Source organism: Phyllostomus discolor, chromosome 6, assembly GCF_004126475.2.
Source record: "Phyllostomus discolor isolate MPI-MPIP mPhyDis1 chromosome 6, mPhyDis1.pri.v3, whole genome shotgun sequence".
In the NCBI taxonomy this organism is placed as follows: domain Eukaryota; kingdom Metazoa; phylum Chordata; class Mammalia; order Chiroptera; family Phyllostomidae; genus Phyllostomus; species Phyllostomus discolor.
Window position 1 is genome coordinate 87,951,826 of NC_040908.2, and position 12,914 is coordinate 87,964,739.

A 12,914-nucleotide genomic window follows, 5' to 3' on the forward strand; every position below is an offset into this window, starting at 1 on the left:
GGTGATATAGAATGGTATACTTGAAACCTATATAATTTTATTAACCAATATCACTGCAGTAAATTCATTAAAAACTTCAAAAAAAAAACTTTGGAGAGATTATTTTTTAAAAACAGTTATGTAGATTTTCATTTCTTTGCATTTTTAAGTAGTGAAATAGATCTTTAAAAAATTATTAAGCTTTTGCTAAGTATGTCATGGCTAGGTGGCTCAGTTGGTTGGGGCATCATCCTGTGCATCAGAAGGTTGCAGGTTCAATTCCTGGTCATTCCTGGGCACATACCTAGGTTGTAGGTTTGATCCCCAGTTGCATACAGGAGGCAACAGATCTATGTATCTCTCTCACATGCATCTCTTTCTCTCAAATCAGTAAATACATCCTTGGGTGAGGATTTAAAAAAATGAAGTATATGTTCATTTGTAAATGTGCTAATTTTTAGAAACTATGTAGATTAGATTCCTTGTTATTATTTTGGCTTCTTTTGATAATGAGTATAATTGGAATTAATTATTGGGTGGGGGCATACATATTTTTGACAGAACTGGAAGAACAGACTCGAAAAGCCCTGGAACTGGACCAGGAACGAAAACGAGCAAAAGAAGAAGCAGAAAGGCTTGAAAAGGAGCGTCGAGCTGCTGAAGAGGCCAAGTCAGCTATCGCAAAACAGGCTGCCGACCAGATGAAGAATCAGGAACAGCTAGTAAGGAACCTTCTTTCTACCTTGAGAAGAAGAAAAATTTACACAAAAGCACGGGGTTAACTTTGTAAAACTAAGTATATTATTATGCCTTCTGGAAAGTAAACCAAAGATACAAGTAACTTAATCACAGAGTGTAGAGATAAACCTAAAAGTGAAACAGAATAAAAGATAAATGAAGCCTGTTGCTGACAAAAGATTCTGATTCATTTAAACTTTACATAAGCAACTGTCATGTTTTGCTTTAGATAAATTTACAGCATATTGTAGCTCCCATAAGCTGTCTGTAGGCCATAAGTGATTAGGTTTTTGTTTAGTGGACTTGCAAATAATAAGAACTAGGCATGACACTTAGAAGATGGTTCAGGCATTTACTTGTCTTTGGGTTTTTCTGAGCCTTGGACCCCTCTTTTTGAGAGAGCAAAAATGCTGATTATTATCAGCAATAATCTTGATAGGATTATTGGGAAATCAAATGTGATTATTTAACAAAGTCTCTTTAAACTATGAAGCATTATATAAATAGTTTTTTTCTTTTGTAGGCTTTAGCAAATACTTAATTGATAAAAGTTAAAAAATAGCTTCTAAGTCACCACATTTTAAGTTCCTTCTACTGAAACATGAATAAGTTCTTGTCTATAGAATAATAAATATTCTTTCACTTTTCTTATTAACTCCTTAGATCTACTATAAAGGAGATATTTATGATTTTAAAGAAAATACTACCTTTTAAAAAATGGAGGTCTATCTAAGAAAAACATAAACAGCCCGAGCATATATGTTAAAGCTATATTGACTTAATATAAATTATTGAACATACATTGTTTTGTTTTGTTTTTTTAGTTTTTGTAATTCTATTGTTTATTTTAGGCAGCAGAACGTGCTGAATTCACTGCCAGGATTACACTCCTAGAAGTAGCCAAGAGGAAAAAGGAGAGGAAGCTAATGAGTGGCAACAAAAAGTAATCATTTATTGTTCATTCACTATCATTTATTGAAATACTATTTTGTACTCCAATATGCTGAATTTATAGAGATGAATATAGGGTACTGTAATAATTAGAGGAGGAAAATACCTGTGTGTATTATAGTAAATATTAATTTATTGATGTAAGCTAAGTATTTTGGGAGGACAGGAGAGGTGAATGAGGCAGGTGTTTTGGGAAAACTCTTGTAAATTTAAGCTGGGTCTTGAATAATAACATCAACTTTAAGATAGAAAGGATTGTGAATGGTTAGAGACTGAAGAGGAAGTCATTCCAGACAGAGGGAAATAAATGAGTGTATGAAGTATGAAAGTACATGACAGATTTGAGGATAGCCAGTAAAGCAAGCAGTTCAGAAATTTTGGGAGATGTGTCCTGGAAAGTTAGAGAGGAAAATTAAGTTTGTGAAAGGCATTGTATAAATGCCCTACTAAAGCAAGATGGAGAGTATCTGTAGACATTGAGTTCTGAAGATTTCAAACAGGATCATATGTATATGATCAGGTATGGTTTTATAAAAATGATTTGGCAGTTAGTGTGAAGGATGGATTGGGATAGTAGATAGTAGGATTACTTTAGAGCTACAGATACAAACTAAGGATGTAGCATTGAGAATAAAGAGGAAGTAAAAATGTGAGAGACATTTTGGGTGGATTCAAAAGGGCATGGCAACCAGATGATTGGATATAAGTTAAATTACAGGGATGCAATGAAGATGAATACTGAGATTTCTGAAATGAATTGTTAAGTGGATAAAACCACTACTGACTGAAATAGCACAAAAGAGAAAACTATGGCTTTAATTGGAGGGGTACTGAATATATATAATGAGAGCTTATTCAGACTTTAAATAGCATTAATTCTTAAATGATAATTATAATTTTTCTACAATAAAATGAAATATGGTTTCTTTCTTACTTAAATTTTCTTTGTAGCAGTTTAAATTTCATATGTATAACTGTACAAAGGAATAAAAATTCCATTAACCTACCTGTTACACTACTTATTGGAATTTTATAAAGACACATAAACTCAAGAATAGCACATCACAGGGGCAAAAATCCTATTAATTATGGAATTAGAAAATTCACACAAGGAATCACATTCCCACAACTAGGTAGGATCAGTATTGTCACAACTCAGTGGCATATTCTTTCAGGATCTTTTCCTATTTGCATGTGTATTATACACATTTATGTGTTCACAGTGAGGTCATACTGTATATTCTGTTTCATCCTAGTCAGTTTTCATTTCATCTATTATTAGACTGTCTTCAAAATTGAGACATATTGACATTCTATTAGTTTTAGGTGTACAACATAATAATTCATATTTTTATACATTGGGAGTGGTCACACAAATAAGTCACCACACATAGCTTCAAAATTTTTTTCCTTGTGATGAAAACTTTAACTCTCTTAGTGACTTTCAAATTTGCAATTCAGTATTATTAACTATGGTTTTCATGCTGTACATTACATCCCATGATTTATTTTATAGCTGGGAATTTGTACTCATTAACCCTTCTGCTGTATTTTGCCTACCTTGCCTCTGGTAACCAACCACCATTCTATTCTCTGTATCCATAAGCTCAGTATTTTTGTTTGTGTTTACATTCCACATGTAGATGAAAGTATATGATATTTGTCTTTCTCTGACTTGTTTCACTTGGCTTAATGCTGTCAAGGTCCATCCATGATGTTAAAAGTGGGAAGATTTCCTTCTTTTTTATGGCTGAATAATATTACTGTGTATGTGTAGGTACATTATACCTTTCTTTTTTCCATTTATTCATTAGTGGACCTCAGGTTGCTTTCATATCTTGGCTATTGTAAATATGCTGCAGTGCGTATGGGGACAGGTCTATCTGTCCAGTTTAGTGTTTTTGTTTCCTTTGTTTAAATACCCAGAAGTAGAATTGCTGGATTATATGGGCCATCCTATTTTTAATTTTTTGAATAATTTCCATACTGTTTTCCATAGTGGGTGCACCGATTTACAGTCCCACCAGCAATACATTCATCCTCACCAACATTTATTTGTTACTGTTTTGGTAATAGGCATTCTAACTGATGTTAAGTAATATCTCACTGTGGGTTTGATGTTCATTTCCCTGGTGATTAGTGATACTGAGCACCTTTTCGTGTACTTATTAGTCATCTGTTGTCTTTGGAAAAATATTTATTCAGTTCTCTGCCCATTTTTAATTGGATTTTTTTTTAACTATCGTGTGTTGTATTGTATGAGTTTTTCAATATGTTTTGGATATTAATCCCTTATCAGATACATGATTTGTAAATATTTTCTCCCATATGGTAGGTTGCCTTCTTGTTTTGTTGATGGTTTCCTTTGCTGTGCAAAAGTTTTTTTAGTTTGATATAGTTCTACTTGTTTTATTTCTGTTTTGTTGCCTTTGCTGTTGGTGTCAAATACAAAAAAAAAAAAAAATCAATTGCTAAAGAAGACCATGTCAGGGACCTTGCTGCCTATGAGCTCTTCTAGGAGGTTTGTGGCTTTACGTCTTAGTTTCAAATCTTTGATCCAGTTTGAGTTGATTTCTGTGTTAGTGTAACACAGTGGCCCAGTTTCCATTCTTTTGCATGTGGCTGTCCAATTTCTCCAACATCATTTTGTTGAAGGACTATCCTTTCTTCATTACTGGCTGTTTCTCATAAATTAATTGAACATACACATGTGGGTTTATTTCTAGGCAGACTATATTCAAAATTGACTCAAAAGTCTTCTATAGCTAATTTGCCAGGCCAGTATCCAAAGTAGGACTTTGCATTGCATCTGTTTGCTTTAAGTCCATTTTAAAGTAGGATAGTTCTTCTTTTTATGATATTGAATTACTGCAAGCACCCATATTTTCCCTCCTCCTTTATTTGTCTAGTTGCTTTTTTCGTGGTGTCATTCAACTTATTCTTTTATCATCAATATTTCATGTAAAGTGGGAGATACACCTAAAAGTGTGAAGGATATAAGTTAAACATTTTTGACGATAATGGCTTATAAGTGAGACTTCTATATAGTTTATCATCCAAATTACAATATTTTGAAAGTGAAAAGGAGGGAATGCTATTAATAATTACACCCAGGATAGCAGTATAAAGCAGAACTTTAGAGGTATACCTTGCACAATAGGATCACCCAAATAACTGGTGCTGTTGGAATACTTCCTGTTTTATCCTTTCAGATGACACTTAATATCTAGTTAACTCACCATTAATGATTTTAATTGATTATTGGATTAGAGTATTACAGTCTGATTTCTCCATTGTTTGGTTACATTTTCCTCCTTGTGGTTAAAATGTAATCTATTAGGTGTGGCATTCTTTGGCATTATACAAATACCATTTCTCATCAATAGTTTGCAGAACAATTTTAGCAGCAATTGATAATCCTTGGCCAGAATTAATCATTTTATTAAGGTTTTCAAAATAATGTTTTTTAAAATTATGTCACTCCTACCTGCTGGCATTCTTCTGTTAAAGTAGAACTTTCATCAATAGGGCCTATTTTCAATTGCCTGAAATACAGTTTTCAATTAGGAAGCATTACTTGATTCTTTAAATTACTGATTTTTTAAAGTTGCCGATAAACTTATTTTTAACATTCAGGCTTATGCAGCCCAGGAAGACTTGGAAAAGACCAAAGAAGAGTTAAAAATGTAATGTCTGCCCCCCCTCCACCTCCACCACCACCAGTAATTCCTCCAACTGAAAATGAACATGATGAACATGATGAAAATAATGCTGAGGCTAGTGCTGAATTATCGAATGATGGGGTAATGAACCATAGAAGTGAGGAGGAACGTGTAACACAGAAACACAGAAAAATGAGCGTGTTAAAAAGCAACTCCAGGTATTTAAAATTATAGTTTTATGATATTTAAAATATAGTTTGCATTTTCCTGCATTTATCAAGACAAAGTTATTAGAAAGGAACATTTGACCTTTGGAAGCTGTAACACTAGCTGGCCTTGCAATTGACCGGTCTGTGAGTGCTTGACCTCCAGGCATATCATTCATTTCTTAGTTATGTGACTCCATTAGCAAATTTGTTAACCTGATACAATTAGGCCTTAACTAGTGAGTTATTCTTTAATTATAATTTGAACCCCATGTTTAAAGATAAAAGTATTTTCATGCTGTGTTTAAAAAAACAAATGAATTTAGTTTTTTTAAAAAGGGTCTATTAAAAAGCAGTGATAATTTGACTATTGTGACATTACATCATCTGAATTATTATTGATCTAAATATGCAATTAGATCAAAATAAGAATTTTAATTTTCCTGGACTTTTTCCCATTTTCTAATTTTTTAATTGGTAAATCTTTAGATATTAATAAAGAAAGAAAATGAGCTGATACTTGTAATAAATACATTAAAACTTTTGGAGAAAGCTTCTCTCAGGGTATAGTGTAGTTTTTAGATCTTACCATAACATTATTCTGTATGGCCACATTAAATTTTTTTTTGTAAAAGTCATTTCAAGTATTGTGTGAAAGTTAAGGAAATTTAGATTAATGCACAAAATCATAATAGTTGACAGGTGTAAAAATGAAAGGCTATGGGTATTTCTTCCTAACCACTAACCCCATGATTACTAAAAGTAAAACAAAGTAATACCTTTAAAGATTTTACACTGGAATTTTAAATATACTAAAAGAAAATTTCTTATATGTATATTTTTGTCTAAGTTTTAAAATTCAAGAAAAAATAATATACTTTTATTTTTTAAACATAGGCATTAAGTTCAGAATTAGCCCAAGCCAGAGATGAAACCAAGAAAACACAAAATGATGTTCTTCATGCTGAGAATGTTAAAGCAGGACGTGATAAATACAAGACTCTGAGACAGATTCGACAAGGCAATACAAAGCAACGTATTGATGAGTTTGAAGCAATGTGAGAGCTGTTATTTTGCATACATGTTTCTTCATAAGCTGAACCACCAACAGAGAAAAGCAGGCCTTTGCAGATGTGATGGAATGCATCCCACCTTGCCAAAGCACTCATACCAGTTTGACTGTGGTGGCTAAAAGACATATTTAAGGGAGCTCTTTCAACATTAAGGCAGTGTGACATCATGCTTGGTTTTCTTTTTCATTTGAGCCAGTGTTCATCATCTCCTTTCATATTTGCATTTTCCATTTTTTTCTGTTGAAGATTAACACTAATTATCATGTCTGACAAATGTGTATGTGTGATTTAAGCATTTTGTACATTTTGAAAGATGATGGTGATTTAATGAGTGTTCAGGTTGAGGACTCTGTTTTCCCTTGCCCCTTCCTTATTTTGCCTGCATGTATTTCACAGTCCTGTCATTATATTTTCCCAGTGTGCCCCTGTCATATCTTGCTGTGCCCAGAGCCACAATTCTGCCACCATACAGATCATTGTCGTTGTTAAAAGGAGGGTAGGTCACAGGTGGACAGTCTTTGATCATTGTATAGAAGATGGTTGTGAATCATGAAAAGGATTAGAAAGTTTTTAACAATGTAGTGTGCAGCTGGTGGTTAATTTTTTAATCCCAATTTTACTATGTTATTGGATATTTGATCCTTGCTTACTTGATTACAGTCATCTTTGACAGCTGAATTGATTAGTGTTTCATCTTCTGTCATCCTTTGGTTTTCTTTGCCTACAGATTCACAAAGGTATAGAGAGCAGGTAGTAGTTCCCTAGAAGAGTTGATTGATGACATACTACCTGCAAATAACAGTTGTCTGAAAGATTTTTAAAGTTTCTCTCTTTCACAGATTGGTTTACACAGTCAGACATTTAATAAAAGAAGGTAGATACTTGTTGGTAATTGATTATAATCATTAAAAACCCTGGACCTTCCTGGAAAGGTGGGCAGCATATGAAAACATCAGTCCCATGAAGAGACAGTATACTACCTCACTACTACACCTGTGGTGACTGGTTGTGCAACACAGTGGAATGTTCAGAGTATATGTTTTATGATGCATAGTGAGACTTTCAATCATGAACGACTATGTTTGAGATTTCTTTTGCTTTCAAAATATTTCAGAGTGCTAAATTTTTAACTGCCTTTTTGTTGAGCTGAATTGTGGGACTCTGAATTGTATCAAAATTATAAGCTCTCACTGATATACATCTTCCTGGAGAGGTGTTGAATGTCTGAGGAGTGTGTGTGTGTGTGTGTGTGAGAGAGAGAGAGAGAGATTGCCCTTGTAGCAAGTGAAGAGTGTCTGTGCCTTCATTTTTCTTGGTGTAATTGTTACATAATCATTTTAGCACATTTGGTTCCTAAATCATTGTGCTTATTTTTTTTTCCAGTCTAACTAGGAGTACTTAAATTTGGTTTTGTTAATCCTATTTCATAAATTATAATTTTAGTAGTAACTATTAAGTTCAATTATTTCTTTAGAAGAAATCTTTACATTTTGAAAGATGTTCTCACATGTTCTAACATTTCTTTATTCTAAAACATCTGAATTTGGAGATAAGGAAAGCCTTGTTTTCTCTGTGTGGTTCAGCTACTTTTCATTTGGTATTATGCATTCAGATTGACATTTACCTATTGAAATTGCCATTTTGTTAAGACATTTTTCATGCACAGTAGATTCAAGTTGTGTCTGAAAATATCTCTTACGCTTTTTGATTTTGCTGACTTTAAAAGGATTAATCTTGGCAGACACTATGAAAAGGAAGGTTACATTTAATATATTTTTTGGATTTTGTAGGACAAAATATAACTGGTTAACTTGAAGTGACTGTTGTACAGTGGGTGTACGCATGCTTCAAAACACTATTGAAGAGATTGTTTCTACTTTCAGCACATTAGGGGAATACATGGTGGACCTTGTGTTCATACTTTAAAGCATAAGTGTTCCCTTTTACAAAACATTAGAGCAATTGCCATAACAGGGTGAAAATGTGGACTACCTTTGGATTTTATTAATTTTCTTTGTTTTGAATTGTGTGCACTACCATTGCTACAATCAGTTTGATATCAGTGTTGAAAAATTACCAGTTATATTTTGCTGTTTATATTTGTAGATTAGGATTAAAATGGAGTTAATCCATTTTAAAGCTGTGTGAATTTTCCTAAACAGGAACAACTATTTGCAATATGGATTTCATAGTGATTAAACCAATTATAACTTTTATTATTAGCAATTGAGAGCACATGTTCATATAGAAATGTAAGATATATTATGAGTGGTTTGGTAAATTCCGCTAGGTGTTTACCATTAGCATAATTTTGTGTTGTACAATTAAGTTACAGTACATCTATAATTTGGATACATTCATTGGTTAACAATAAAGTGACAAAAGCTCATGCCTTTAAGGTCCACTGTTGTTATTTAACATGGAGTTTTTTTGGTATATTTTCTGAAAATTATCATCTCCACTAGGCCCAGAAATCATCACATCTTAAATGAAAAGTGGTTAGGAAAAATTACAAAATCTCATGTATTACTCTTTCTCCTAAATTATACCTCTTTTGATATGGAAGTAGTGATGATTGTTAATTCTGTGAAAAATTAAATCAACCCTTTGAAAACAGAAATCAGTATTTTCAGTCGTTGCTTTTATGTGTTTAGTTTGTTTTTTAGTGTTTAGTTTCTTTTTTCCTAAAGAAGCTACAGTTTGATTGTCATTGCTTAATCTCACTGTTAAAATGCTAATGTTCTTTAAAGATCTGTATTCTAAGTGCATTTATTCAAATACATATTCATATCTTAAAGTAGCATTACAGAGCAGTTACCATAAATCAAGACATTAATTGTCCTTTTAAAAGCTTCTTACTAATTTTTTAACATGAAAACTATTAAAAGATTATCATTAAATAAGTGACAAAACTAAGATAGGAAAAGCCAGGTGTCTTCTCAATTCATAGTAATATTTAATTCACTTTTTAGTTACTATTTTTAAAGGCAGGTAGTGATTTTTTCTGATCCTGCCAGAAAAGGAATTTTGTATTATAAGAGTTATTTAAAGAACTAGGGTTACCACTTACAAAGTACCTTAGGCTGTATTGAGCTCTCACTCCTAATTATTATTAGAAGAGTTTCAATGTTAGTATTCCAATGAAAAATAAAAAAAATGCCAATCATTTTTATCTCAGTTTCGATCACCTTATTGAATGGTGATGTTGAAGTGAAGAGAAAACTTTTTAGATACAAAAGCATCACATTCTATGTATGTATGATGAATACAAGTTAGTTTTTTTAAACTTTCTATTTTTAAAAAGATTTATGTATTTATTTTAGAGAGGAAGGGAAAGAGAAGGAGGAGAGAAACATCAGTGTGTGGTTGCCTCTTTCATGCCCCCTACTGGGGACCTGGCCTGCAACCCAGGCATGTGCCCTGACCATGAATTGAACTGGTGACCATTTGATTCAAAGGCCTGAACTCAATCCACTGAGCCATACTAGCCAGGGCACAATTTTTTTTTTTTTTTTTTTATAATCTAAAGCTTAAAGCTGAAGTGTCAGGAATTACTGCCATTAGTATTAATTCACTGAACTGATTAGTAAACCAAAACTTAGATCTATCTTTAGTAAGATAAGGGAAAACATTTAAATATGAAGCTACACTACACTGGCAGATAAGTCTCTCTTAAATTTATTCTAAATGAACAGAAGTTTAGCATTTTCTTTAAAAACTATATATCAAATGTTCTAATGTAGTTTATCATGTAGAATGACAGTATTCTAGTACATTTCTAAGCTCAGTGGATTCTGCAGATGTTTTGATAACTTCATAAAAGTCAAGGCAATCTGACTCCTCACATTCTACCCTGGTACCAGGAAAAATTGGGTCACAGTAATGTTTCATATATTAAAGCTTATCATTTTTCCATCCTTGACTTTTTCACTTAAATTATCTTAACCCATTTGTTCCTAGTGGACCTGCTTCTTAATATGCCCATCTTTCAAGATTGTTAGAGCTGCCATTTTTACCTCTGCAAAGATCGTAACTCCTTTCTTTGTTGCCTCAATATTTTGACCTTCCTTAAACTCTGATACAAGAGTTCTGATTTCAGGTTACATTCACTGCTTTAGGAGTTGAAATATCCATCATTATTTTCCACAGAAGTTTAGGGTTAAAGGTCATGACTAAAAGATATATGACATATCTTTTAAATTCAGTTTATGTTTGGCTCTGGGCTTCCCTAGCTACTAAATGGTTCCAGGTTATTTAATGATCTTCATTTAGCCAATATGTTTTTAATTACCAGCGGTATTCTGGGATACAGAAGTAAGATTAGAATGACTGTGACCCTTTGTTGTGGCCTATCTTAAAATATGGAAGTTCAAATATTAATTTATCTTAGCTCTTAGACTATTTGCATTCATCTGTTACAATACTAGATTGTTTTAAAAATGGCAATACCATTTTGTTGATTTATGTTATTTGTATGCCCAGATTCCTCCGTGGCTTGTATCTAGTCACTTGCTTCCATCCACGTAGTTTATTTGTATTTCTCTGTTCTGATTGTTCATGTTTATTTAATGATCATTTAAAATTTAGATGTACTTTGATATTTATGCATGTTATTTGATTGCTGTTAAAAATAGTGATACTGGTTTTAGTTTGTCTTTACTAAGTCTATATAACCAATAATAGTCCATCTTCAAGTGGTAATATGGCATCAGAATTTCTGAGTTTTATGTAATGATCCTTGGAAGAGTTTCTTTGTGATAAACATGGATTTATTATATGAAATTCTTGCACTTTTATAATGTATGCCATAATATTTTAGTTTTTTTACAAGTTGAATTTAGAAATTTATTTTCTATTTTAGACCTAGAAATGCGTGTATGTCTTAGACTCACAAGGCAGTACCTCCTTCTTTTTCCTGTTTATACCGAAAAGTCTGTAATTCAAGGCTAGCATTTGAATGGTATATGCCATCATTCCATTTATATTATTATTAACTTTAAAAGTTTAGCTGTTTTGGAGAAAAGAGTTTTTGTGATGAAGGAAACTACTACAACATAAAGCAGATCAATAGACAAAAATTAGCGAATTAGAATAAGATACACGATATAGTTCCTTAAGTATTCCTTTTCTTTGGTAAATTGCTTAACTTTTATTTTATAGCTCAAATGTTCAAGCATTGGTCAGTATTTAAAGATATCTTTTAAAAAGTGCCTAAGTTTTAAGTTTTTTCTAACTTTATAGGAAGACTTACACCCAACTGACAAATCAAGTATAATAATTAAAGTAGTCTGTATTAAATATTGAGAAGTGTAATGGCACTAGGAGTTTTCCATTGAATCTTTACTGTGTTAAAGTATACATAATGTAAAATTTGCCATTTTAAACCGTTTTCAGGTATACAGTTTAGTAATAACACATTCACATTGTTGTGCGATTGTCGTCACTGTCCACCGCCGGAACTCTTCCATCATCCCAAACAGAATCTCTGTATTTATTAACCACTAATTCCCCATTCCTCTCTCTTCTTAGTCTCTGGTAACCACTATTCTACTTTCAGTCCTCCAAATTTAACTATTCTAAGTAGCTCTTATAAGTGGACTCACAGTATTTATCCTTTTGTGTCTGACTTCACCTGAACATGTGTTTTTGAGGTTCATCCTTGTTACTGAATGTATCGAAGCTTTATTCTTTTTTAAGGCTGAATACTATTCCATTGTATGTATGTACCATATTTTTGTTTATCCTTTTTCATCAATCAAAGGACATTTGGATTGTTTCCACATTTTGACAATTGCCAACAATGCAACTGTGTACATTGGTGTACAAATATCTGTTCAAGTACTTGCTTTCAATTCTTTTGTGTATATACCCACAAAGGAAATTGTTGTGTTTAATTTTTGAGGAACTGCCATACTATCTTTCTTAGGAGCTATACCATTTTACATTCCTACCACCAGTTCATAAGGGTTCCAGTTTTTCCACATCCTCACCAACAATTGTTATTTTTGTTTTTGATAATAGCTCTCCTAATGGATGAAGTGGTATGTCACAGTGGTTTTGATTTGCATTTCCCAATAATGCATTTCTCCATGACGTTGAACCCATCTATTCATGTGCTTATTGACCATATGTATATCTTTTTTGTCGAAATTTTTATTCATGTTTTGTTCACTTTTTAAGTTGAGGGTTTTTTGTTACTATTGAGTTGTAGCTCTTTATATTTTCTGGATATTAATCTCTTATCAAATTATATGAGTTGCACATATCCTTTACCAGATATATGAGTTGCAAGTATTCTTCCATTC

The 12,914-nt window shown here is 32.5% G+C and overlaps 1 protein-coding gene across 1 annotated transcript in view; it reads left to right on the forward strand.

Annotated features, from left to right (window-relative positions):
• Positions 1-9,002, forward strand: part of RDX (radixin) — a 70,883-nt gene extending 61,881 nt beyond the window's left edge. Inside the window, 7 exon segments of the mRNA XM_036028597.1 lie at positions 541-701; positions 1,569-1,632; positions 1,635-1,660; positions 5,305-5,350; positions 5,353-5,504; positions 5,507-5,548; positions 6,434-9,002. Coding sequence (XP_035884490.1) covers positions 541-701; positions 1,569-1,632; positions 1,635-1,660; positions 5,305-5,350; positions 5,353-5,504; positions 5,507-5,548; positions 6,434-6,598 — 656 coding nt within the window. The 3' untranslated portion in view covers positions 6,599-9,002.
• Positions 9,003-12,914: the final 3,912 nt, after the last annotated feature.